The 12447-nt window shown below is 39.1% G+C and overlaps 1 protein-coding gene across 1 annotated transcript; it reads left to right on the top strand.

The window, feature by feature from the left end:
* Positions 1–10233: 10233 nt before the first annotated feature.
* Positions 10234–10620, top strand: LOC135467570 (protein FAM83H-like). Its single transcript, XM_064745343.1, has one exon. It carries the CDS (start codon positions 10234–10236, stop codon positions 10618–10620), a length of 387 nt encoding a protein of 128 aa, XP_064601413.1.
* Positions 10621–12447: the final 1827 nt, after the last annotated feature.

Raw genomic sequence — 12447 nt, 5'->3', positions numbered from 1 at the left:
GATTGTTTCGCAGTTTTTATGGTTATTAGATTGTAGCTATTACATTGGCTATTTCAGAGATCATTTGGTGACGTTTACTTTGTGTAACTGTTACATCAAGGAACAAAGCACGAATTTCACAGGTTATGTGTGACCCTCTGCCAAATATGAAATTGTCATCACTGATATCGTTTTACTCCCTGTTGTGTAATAGTGAATACTGCATGCTAGCATAAACCGGGATTCAGCTGGTAGAACAATTTTCCTCGACACCTTGTTGCTTTGCATTGTTTTCATCTTACTGTATGTTAAACACAGTATTTGGAACAATTCTAGACTTGTAATTGATGTCTAGTAGATTGCTATTAACATCACGGCCTTTGTTTCTAAATATTTCTGCTTAAACGATGGTGCTGTGGAGAGCGTGTTAGTTGTCACTATATAAGTATTATTTACATGACAAGTTAGAATAAAACCTTAGCAGATGGAAATTGACAAGAGAACAGATGTGATCTCCTCGATTAGGCGTTGAGCATTGACCAAAACAATGATCAATGAGATCCCCCTGGTGACACTTATTTTGTGTGACTGTCACAGAAATGCCCTGGTGACACTTATTTTGTGTGACTCTCACAGAGATCACCTGGTAACACTTATTTTGTGTGACTCTCACAGAGATGCCCTGGTGACACTTATTTTGTGTGACTTCTCACAGAGATCAACTGGAAACGCTTATTTTGTGTGACTGTCACAGAGATTCCCTAGTGACACTTATTTTGTGTGACTGTCACAGAGATCCCCTGGTGACACTTATTTTGTGTGACTGTCACAGAGATCCCCTGGTAACGCTTTTTTGACTGTCACAGAGATCCCCTTGTAAGGCTTATTTTGTGTGACTGTCACAGAGATCCCTTGGTAACGCTTTTTTGTGTGACTGTCACAGAGATCCCCTGGTAACGCTTTTTTGACTGTCACAGAGATCCCCTTGTAAGGCTTATTTTGTGTGACTGTCACAGAGATCCCTTGGTAACGCTTTTTTGTGTGACTGTCACAGAGATCTTCTGGTGACGATCATTTTATGTAACTATCATGAAAATCTGTGATATTTTGTGTCACTGTCAGAGAAAACGTTTCTGGTGATGCTCATTTTGTGTGACGGCTACCCAGAACACTTAGTGACGTTCATTTTTTGTAAATGTCACAGAGATCTCCTGGTGACGTTTTATGAGCAACTGCTACAAAGATCAGTCGCTGTCCGTAACTGCTAAATATATCAAAATATTGGCGTTAAATTTGTGTGAGTTTTACAGGGATCTCCTATTCTGACGTTCATTTTTGTTCGGTCAGACAAGTTTATGTCTACTACGGTATGTGCCACCACAGGTCTCGGAGATGCGCCCTACCCTAACGAGCTGTATAACAGCAAGCAGTAAAACCACGTATGTCTATAACGAGATTATTTTAGAGTTCTAGTATGAGTTACGTTTTAGCTTTATTCATTTGTAACATGTATCTCTTTCTGTGTCGTTAACCGTGCTCAGTATTGTTGTATTTTTAGTGCTGCCTCTCTGGAAACATACCTACGGTAGTAGATCCTACCTCGGCCAAATGCAGTCACGGCAAACTATATAGACCCACCATCGTGATTCTACAATTTTTGATGAGTGTTGCACAAGATGTTCTTTTATTTTATTTAGAATCTGTTTGTTTGAAGCAAGTGAAGTGGAAGTCTTCTAGCTACACGAACAAACCAATATCAAAATATATATAAGCATGGTGGCATTTCAATTTTTTGATGTTGTTATTGAATAATTACGTATGTAAACATTTTGTGTGTAAGTTCATGACTAAATTCATGTAACCTATTAGTCAGAGCGTCCGCCCAGAAGTCTGGAGGCCAGGGCTTTAAATATGGTAGGCCCTATTTGTTGCTCCTCAGCACTGAAAGGTTAGACCAAGGAAACAGGACTGATTGATACGGTGTCAGTATAATGTGCCTGGGTGAGGTGTCATGGCTGGTGTCTTCCGCATGATACTTCAGTGGGGGCATGGACGACGTAAAAGCTCAAGCATACAAACATGCATACGTATATATGACCTTGTTAAAAGTGTTTATTTACAGGCGTATGGCGGAAATGAAAGAAAAGTTATTCATGTAAGGGGAGACAATCCCGACTTGTCACGTGCCATCTAGTATTTTGTCAGATTCTTACTTCCCTTAGATACCAACCGGCCTTTGAAGAATGTTATTTGATTTGTGGTTAGTTCTGCATATTTAAACTGTTCCTTAACACATGTCGATTGCAACCATTTATGTGGGCTTTGCATGAAGATCATATACCCAGTCACTCTGAAATGTTCCAGTAGCCTTGTGTAAAACAATAAGATTCGTTTCTGGTGGCTGAAGAGTTGTATTTGTCAGTCTCAAACTAAGTCAGAGTCTCTTTCGTTTCCCACATGGTTCGCCACGGCCTAAGTCTTCTGTCAGACCTAGTGTACAGGAGGCTTGTGGTTAGTATACAGACGGCTTAGCACCACTACCCAGCCAGGGGACATGATAAAGGTGACTGCCGTTATTGATTGTGTCTTGCTAAAGGTTAAGGGGCTGTGCGATTACTCACACTAATGAACTGTCAGAGCTACGCAAGCCCACCTACCTCCAAGCGCACTTTCTTCTTTGTGTCATCTTGTGTTACGTACCAAATTATTTTTGCATCAAACGTCTCAGTATTGGCTAATGAGTATAATTACTATATCAGTCAGTGAGGTGTATACATTGCATCAAAAGGGTGACAACGGTGAACTATTTGGAGAAACGCCTTTTAATTTTTGAATCAGATGGAAAATTAAAGCAATGCAGCAATAGTTTAGTGTCCGCTATTTTCGCCTATTTACTCAATCCGAATCCGACGTTGTGTAAGAGAAGTATTCTTTTACCTTAAAAAAATACGGCAAAGGGAAAGTGTAAGAATTAAAACTATTTATAATTACTTTCACTTTCACAAAGTGTGAGTAGAATTGAATATTTTAAATATTTGAATTTTTAGATAGTTCTTACGTAGATTCCTGTAACGCAAAAAAGATAAAAGATGAGCGCTTTTACATGTATTCTTTAATAATGAATAGAAGCAACTAGTAACAACTATTGTGCAAAAGAGCCAGCGAGTGCAGTGTAGCAACAAAGTCATGTGATTCGTTATGGCGGCTAATGAGACTCGCATGCTATCCAAGTGGATATGCTAATTCCTTTTGTGTATTTTGTGGCTTTGGGGTCTGTAATATCTCACAAGTCGGTCAACAACAGGTTAAGAGATTTTGGGGCTTGCAGGTTTATGGACAAATTAGAGACATCTAAGGTTGTTAGTAAATGGCAATCTGTTGGGCAATTTGGCTATGCAGTGTAAATGTGGGAAAAGACGGAACAGAATACTGACAGCTAGCTCAGCTTTTTATTTAAATACAAGTGGATTAACCACCGAATGACTTCAAATTTTGCTTATATACACTGACAGAAAACCGACATGACATGTTCCCGTAGAGGTCATGGTTTAGATATGATTTTCATTGGTATAAGGGAAATGGAAAGGACAATGTGTTTTCATCTTGTGTTCTTGTGAGGAGAGTTAAAACGTTTCATATGTGGTATTATGTTGTCGTGATTTTTTTTTTTTTTTTTGACCACAGGAAAATAGGTCATCCTATGCTGTATATACGTGGCAAAAATATACTGCTACATGAACATATCATGAAATAACCTCGTTAAGCTTCATCCCCCACCATCCTGATTGCTCAGTTGGTAGAGCATCCGCTTCGTGGGCGGTAGATCCAGGTCGTTTCAGTGAAGCAGCACTAGATAAAAGAGTGGTGAAAATCCGTCCTGCAACAAGCAGGCACATTACATGCACTTTAAAGATTCCTTCGTCGTCATATGGCTGAAAAGTTGTTAAGCACAACGTTAAACCCTCAACACTCACTCATTCACTCATCGGGGTATCAAAAATGAGGACTGTAATCCAACCATCTACACATTTAATCACCTATTACTTTAAACATCTACAAATTTAACTATATATCAATTTTTTTTTATAAACGGGCATTTTCACACAGAAACATCACTCAGATTTGATATGCCAATCAGTTGCCTGTCATTCATTGTTTATCTATTTTAGGTCTTGTCATTTTTATTTGTACATGCATGAAACAAATCTTCCTTTTTTGGTCATTTCCATGTGCTGTGTTGCACCGTTTTGTCTTCATACAGATTGTAGAGTTCAACAAGTAACCTCAAGAGAATACATGGCTGTGTGTGCTCAAAACAACACCGACAACTCATAACTTGACCATCAAACGATCGAGAGAGAAAGAATTATTGAATGAGGGAGAGAGTCCCATGAGACAAACTTGTAAAGAATAAAGTGGACAGGCAATGAGACACTGTGGGAAATATTTTGTCTGGTTCATTAATTATAGACGCGTGTTCAGTACAGACACTGGCGCATGGGTTAGCGATGGTGGACAGCAATGACAGGCCGATAATTACACTCATATTACTTCTCGCTTCTCCATGAAATGGTACAATAACACTTATTTCTACCCAGGTAGGCCTTTAATTTACTGCACTAAGCTATCAGTGACGGGTGAAGCTGGTATAAGCGTCTTCAAGCTATACTCCTTGATAACTAAAACTGACAACGCCTCTTGCCTGTTTCAATAGAAAAAAAAGATATAAAATAAACTATTCAACTCTAATATCCTCTCCGACCGTAAGTGGGAAGGTCTTTCAGCAACCTGTGGATGGTCGTGAGTTTCCCCGGGCTCTGGCCGGTTTCCTCCCACCATAATGCTGGCCGCCGTCGTATAAGTGAAATATTCTTGAGGACGGCGTAAACCACCAATCAAGTAAATAAATAAATAAATCAAATCTAATAACTCGCGTTTACTACAATCACTGACAAAGTGAGGGAGGATGTGAGGCTATGTAATGATACATGAATAGTAGGACCTAAGATGAAGGAAACAATTAGCCACCTTCTACAAACACGCACAACCCCAATCTTTATGTTGTGTCTTAATATTAGTTATCCATTAAACTTAGCGGAAAATAAATTGGGGAAATGCAACGATGAAATTTCAATCTTCTACATAAAGTATGAGCCAAAATGTTATTTAGGATCAATATATTTAATGGTGACTAGTGTTACAACGTTATGCTCGTGAGTGTATAGTGTCTTCGCACGAATGACACAGACGTATGGCAAACGTCGGAAGGCGACGTCATCAGAGCTAGTGCGTTCATACTGACACAGATGTGCTTTATTTACAATAAACCTGCATTTGTGAAAGGTCCAGCTTTGGGAGCAAAAACGACTTTGGACTGAGTTTGTGTTCTATGGAAAATGAGGAATGAAAGTAATCGATCAACAATATAGGAAACAAATAGAATGAATGCATAGTTGTACACTTCTGAAAATTCTGATGTTGTGTTATATCGGGTGGGCATAAAAATAGGCCTTACTTTGATGCTGCATTGCTCTATTATCCTTTGTTCAAACCCTTTAAAACTTTAGACATTCAAATGCCATATCTTTTTAATATACTGAGCAGTCTGTACACAGGGTTAAAATGAAAACATAGCCTCAAAAACGCACGCTCTTGTGACCCACATTGCATCACCTGTTAGGTGTCATGAGTAGAGCGCGCGCTGCACCTGTGTGACACGCGTCAATCAAGTGTCGTTTGGAAAAAATGTCTGGCTCTAGTTTGAGAGAAACCCTTCTGCCAGATAGGCAAAAGTTTTGCTGAATCAAGATGGTTTTCGCTGCGGCAGACAAGGAATTGATCGCAACATGTTTCACTGAAAAGGGTTGGAGAGGGCAAAAATTGAGAAAGAATTCCCTGTGAAAAACTGAAATAAAAGTTCCGTTAACAATGTGATCAGAAGTTAGAAAGGACAGGTTCTCTAGAAAGGAAGTCAGGCAGTGAACGACCAAAAACTGTTTGTTCGGAAGAAAGTCTTCAGTATCTGGAAGAAGCACTTCGCGAAGACAACCCCGGCACTCACAAATCGCAGAGACAGATTGCAAGGAACCTTGGGGTATCTCAGACTACTGTGAGAAATAAGACAATCAACTGGGATTAAAATCGTACAAGTGAATACGGACTTCATTTGAGATTGCACGCAACAGACAAAACGATAGCGTTTAGGGCAAACGAAAGCGGGACATTCATGTTAAAAGGCTGTACCATGAATCAAGTCGGTTTACAAAGAAGTTGATGTTTTCTTGCGGAGTTTGTTGGCGCGGAAAACCCGCATACATTTTATTGATACCGAAAAGACTAAGGTGAATTCGGAAAATTACATGAAACTTCTTGATCGTGGCCTTCTCCCTGATTTTCACCGGTTGTACCGAGAAAATGACTCAAATGACTTCTAGCACTTCGTGGAAGAAACGTTTGGGCGCCGTCTACCGAGAAGATGGAGGATCAGCTGATCACCTTTTGACGTAAAACAAGGTAGAACATCATTTTGAAATGTCCGGAACATACGTTTTTGACTCTATATTGATTTTGGTCTCAAGAACAGAAATCTTAAAGGATGGAATTGAAATTTGGTCTGTATACTTAGGACACAATGGCTTTTAAGTGTGTAAATTTTTAGAATGACGTAAGAGGGTTTCGGAGATACTGAGTGTCAAAGTACGGCCTATTTTTTATGCTATATAGTACTTATCCATCAAAAATGAGTGAAGATAAATTAGCTTCGGATAGCGATGTCGACCATTGTTATCCCTTCATTCTTTGCTTCTGACGGGACTGGTAAGATAACATTTATTTCTATCCACACCAGGTGGGCCTACTTCTAGTATACATATATGGATACATGCATATGAACTTGTTAAAAGTGTTTATGTATAGAACTATTGCGGGATTGAAAGAAAAGTTATTCAAGTAAGGGGAGGCAATCACCACTTGTCACGTGCCATCTGGTCTTTTCTTCAGACTCTTACTTCCCTTAGATACCAAAGTAACACCGGTCATTGTCGAATGTATCGGGCATACAGAAAAGCTAAGAGATATGCCATTTATGGAAACATTGTGCACGGGGAACACCTTTAATTGCATTTCGGACAATATGCAGCTTTTTAAAACCGCAATTAGACGTAATCTAAGCGGTAGAAATTGGATTCTAACACAGCACTTCATTTGTTAGTAGAGGATGCTTTCGTGTACAACAGCTTAGACAACCCAACCATCTAGAGTCCACGAAAACACAGAAATAAACATTCCTATACAATCCCGATCGGGCTTTGCTCAACCATACAGGCCTTTATACATATACATGAGCGTCGTTTGAATGGATGCATGGTCATTTTTACGTTAATTTTTGTTAATTGTTCTACAAAGATAACAATACGTGTAATTTATACGAAACGAAACTCGTTTGTTTGGTTTGTAATAGGTTGTCACCTGAGTCTAGGTGTAATCGTGTTGAACCTACTCTTCCTGAAACATACTCCGGGAAAACGCCTTGGCGTACATCAGCCTATGTAACACCTGGATCCGTTAGGAGTCGGACACTGCTAGCTGCTTTAATCTTTGTCGTACATATCATGTGTATCTAAAAAAACTCAATCAGCGATAGTTATGTCTTAGGCAGCGACAGCGAGGAAAAGAAAATTTGTACGACTTGTGAATACTTACCTTACTATTCCCATTGAAATTTCATTTTTCTCCGACTGGCACTTTGAGCCATGTTCAAGAATACTAAACTACCTTTTTCAATTTGCCACCGAATTGCCTTTGATAATGAACATTGTAAAGAACACATTCCAGTCCACTAAGAGGAGCTCCGTGTCATTATATATAAAGATGTGTGTTAGGCACATTGTATAACTCCCCATGGCTATGTCTGTATAATTTTGTGTTTGTTATACTAATGGAAAATTACTTATTATTTTGTAAGCCTATTTTAGGATACACTTGGTGCAACACTCACTCAACCAAAAACTCGCCTCTAGTCCTAACAACATACAAACAATACACAGGCATAAACATCAACATGTGAGTTCTCATACCACGTCCCACTTGGATGGCATTTGCCAGCGGGCTCCCTCCTGCATGTTTGTATGTTCATTAGACACACGCCTGCAGCATAGTCAGTGAGAAGTCGTGGAACGAAACTATGCAGTTAGCCCAGAAAGATTACCCCAGGCATCTTGTATTGATGATCGTATGCCAGTTATAAAAGCTGATGACTCGATATCAGAAAATAAACTTGTTGCATTTGCACAAGTCAGCCAACATCATTATAACAAATAAATATGGCAAATTAGCTTCCATAAAAATTACAACGAGCTTATGTAGGATCATATTACGAACCTCTGTGATACAGCCACTTAGCTATTATTATGCACCAAGTTGTAAAACATCTACACGTTTAACTGATGAAGAGGACACCTGTTTGTCACAGCTCCAGTTTTGTAGTTTCATGTTTCGCCTCAGCCAGGCATTCCTTTGACGATCAAGAGTATCGGGGTATGGAGTGATTGACTGATTGATTTTATATTGTTTTCAGTTAAAATCAGTTTTCAGTTTTCATAATGTTATAGATCTCATATCCAACTAAAAATGTCCAGATGTTCATTTCTGCAATTTTACGCAGATTTGGATCATTTCGGGATGTATCGCGGCACAGTCACGTTTTTGAACATGGGAGATGGTGAGTTCGAAGCCATCTTCATTTCCGTGCACATTAGTTCTTGTCTTAAATGCATAAAGTCAAATATTACTAAATAACTTGAAAGTTTGTATTACCCTCCATGGATAAACTGGCACGTCATATATGCCCTATTTAACGTTTTCAAATATATTTGCAATTAATAAATAATTATAAAATATATGATATGTATATTTGATATATTAATTATTTTATATTTGTACAAGTCAATTTACGCATGTGCAATTCTTTTTTCACAAATGTACATTTATATGTAAAAAGCCTCGATTTAGTGGCAGATATGAGGAAAACTCATGTACATATTTACAAATATTTTATACGTATGTAAACTAAACTTTCATTGCACATTAGTTCAAGAGATTGCTACATATGTACAACAAGATTTCCACAGACGTAAAAAAATTGTACACATACACAATAAACAATTAGTTCACATCTATGAATTCTTTTGTACAAGTGTACAGTTTTTTTCTACATATGTCGAAATGTTTCTTTTTTAATTTGTATGCACATAAATGTTACTGTGTGAATCAAGAATAAGGATTTCTCAAACACTGAGCACCAAACGCATATTTTTGAATATAATTATACTAAAGATTTCCACTTATGCAGAATTGAGGTTTACTTGACGTATGTACAGTTGTTTTATACATATGTGATATTCTTTTGACATGTGCACACTACAGAATAATGGTATATTTACGTATATACGTATAATGGATTCCACAAATATATAATTATACAATAAATATCAAAACAGCTGGCCTTAGACGTACCAGACAAACATGCTGGTACATGGAATCGAGCCTGTGATCTCCCAGGTCGTGCGTACAGGCTTCGGTGATCATGCCTCATTGGATTGAATAGAAACATTGCCAACACCTGAGACAACTCCGTCATGTGCGAGTGAAAATATACTTCTGGGAAAATTACTACCGCGCAACGTTTGAAGGAAAGAATTGTCTTTAAAATTACTCTTTCTACTAATTAAATAATGAATTTTGACTCGGTGCAATTAAATTTTCATTTAGGATTTTCTCTGAGTGTAGTCACTTACAGTTGTCATGTACGTGTTCACTGAGGGAAGTTCTCTATGGAGCGGTAATATACAACATTCAAACATACATGTACGTCAGATATTTGTTCAAAAAATACTAGTATTACAATGCTCTTTTTCCGAAATAGGCCTATACCGCCCCGATTTTAATTATACCTAATGTTGTGTTAAACCAAGCATATGGACTTGTTTTTATATCGTCACATTTTTTTATTTCCCATTCACAACATTTATCATCAAGACAATCTATACTCTCTATTAAGTGTCACTGAAAACACCTTTCTATTATCTGGGTGTGTTAGACCCTAAAGGCAATAATGCAAAACCGTATGAACTACAAACTACTGTTGACTGTGAATGTCTCAGCCATGCAGGTCACAAGTTAATGCCTTCTATCATGTCGGTCGTTGTATAACGGTAAAAATAACATCGAGTACAAGGAAACTCGTACGCATGCACCATGTCGCACTCAACTACAGTCAAGTGGTACCCATGCACCAAGTCGCACCCAACTCCAGTGAAGTCGTACCCATGCACCAAGTCGCAACCAACCCCAGTCAAGTGGTACCCATGCACCAAGTCACACCCAACTCCAATCAAGTGGTACCCATACACCAAGTCGCACTCAACTACAGTCAAGTGGTACCCATGCACCAAGTCGCACCCAACTCCAATCAGGTGGTACCCATACACCAAGTCGCGCCCAACTCCAGTCAAGTCGTACCCATGCACCAAGTCGCACCCAACTACAGTCAAGTGGTACCCATGCACCAAGTCGCAACCAACTCCTGTCAAGTGGTACCCGTACACCAAGTCGCACCCAACTCCTGTCAAGTGGTACCCATAAACCAAGTCGCACCCAACTAAAGTCAAGTGGTACCCATGCACCAAGCCGCTCCCAACTCCTGTCAAGTGGTACCCATGCACCAAGTCGCACCCAACTCCGGTCAAGTGATACCCATGCACCAAGTCGCACCCAACTCCTGTCAAGTGGTACCCATGCACCAAGTCGCACTCAACTCCAGTCAAGTCGTACCCATGCACCCAGTTGCACCCAATTACAGTCAAGTTGTACCCATGCACCAAGTCGCACCCATGCACCAAGTCGCTCCCAACTCCTGTCAAGTGGTACCCATGCACCAAGTCGCACACAACTCTAGTCAAGTCGTACCCTTGCACCAAGTCGCACCCAACTACAGTCAAGTGTTACCCATGCATCAAGTAGCACCCACCTCCAGCCAAGTCGTACCCAACTCCAGTCAAGCCGTACCCAACTCCAGCCAAGTCGTACTCAACTCCAGTCAAGTCGTATCCAACTGTAGCCATGTCGTACCCAACTTCTGCCAAGTGGTACTCACCTCAAGTCAAGTGGTACTTTTGCCAAGTCGTACCCAACTCAAGCCAACTTCCGGTCGCACCTGACATTAGTCGAGTCTCTCCCGACATTAGTCAAGGCACTCCCGACATTAGTCAAGTCGCTCCCGACGTTAGTCAAGTATCCACATATAAAATCTATAAACCTTCATGGCAAAAACTAGTAAAGAGACTCGTATTATATCATACTCCGTACCATACTCTATGGTTTATCCAACATCTCTACCTCTCTGCTTTGCTGGCTCTGCTCAACTGTCTGAAAACTGAAAAGTTAGGCCTAAATATAACTTTGATAATGCTCTATAAATGCTCTATTCTGAGTGGTGGAAGAAGGATAGTATTTACACTGTTGGGTTAACACTTTCTATGTGGTGGAATTTTAAAACTTTACGAAAATGCTCAGAAAATGTTATAATTTAATACTTTCTTGTGTCACCTGTTAGGTGTTGTGTTACGCATTTTGAATGTGAAAAATCTTGTAATCATGCAACAAACGTACAACCAATCTTTAACGTTTCAACACCTGAAAACTTTACCATTTACTGTTTGAGAAAGAAACAAGAAAAAGAAAACACATACATGACGAAAAATCGAGATATTCACACAACAACAAAAAAACCCATCCAAACCATCAAACTGATGTTGACTATACAGACGAACATTACTATGGGACATAAATGACTGCTAAAAACATGTGTAGAGATAACTTGCACATACCAGATTTGATAAGAAAGTGATTTAAGAAACATTTAGCGCAAACTGAAACTGACTCCTTCAAAAGAATTCCTTGCAGCAGCTACGCATCGTCGACCACATCTTTTCAGCTTTTGAAAAACACACCTTGAAGTCATTTTAGGAACATCTTTTGCTTTGATTGGGCTCACTTGTTAGCCCGGGCTTTGATTTATTTATTCATCAATGTAGTACAAAATAAAAACAGAAAAGCCAACCTTATGTACACTGACAACACGTATCCATTGATGTTATATACACGATGCAGTAACATGAAATGCATTGGCGACTTTAATACAGTTAAAAAAAACTTCTATAACAGAATGTCGTCTTTTATATGGATCAGCCTACTTCACATATACAATATAACATGCTTATCATCCTTATTGCATTATTGTACAGGAAATCTTTTAATTAATTAAAATCAATTAATTTTACCGCTGTTCTACAGAATTATTGTCTTTGCATGAAGCCAACAGCTCCCCAGTTTCTCTGCAGTGAACCACTTGTGATGCGCACCGTTAGAGCTGATGTGTGTGTAAAGGGCGAGTATATAAACTACCGGGCA

The sequence above is a fragment of the Liolophura sinensis genome, chromosome 6 (genome assembly GCF_032854445.1).
Source record: "Liolophura sinensis isolate JHLJ2023 chromosome 6, CUHK_Ljap_v2, whole genome shotgun sequence".
NCBI lineage: Eukaryota > Metazoa > Mollusca > Polyplacophora > Chitonida > Chitonidae > Liolophura > Liolophura sinensis.
This window is presented reverse-complemented; position numbering and strand designations above follow the sequence as displayed.

Excerpts from the sequence above, each read along its gene's own strand:
- LOC135467570 (XM_064745343.1), top strand. The coding sequence starts at position 10,234 with ATGTCGCACTCAACTACAGTCAAGTGGTACCCATGCACCAAGTCGCAC.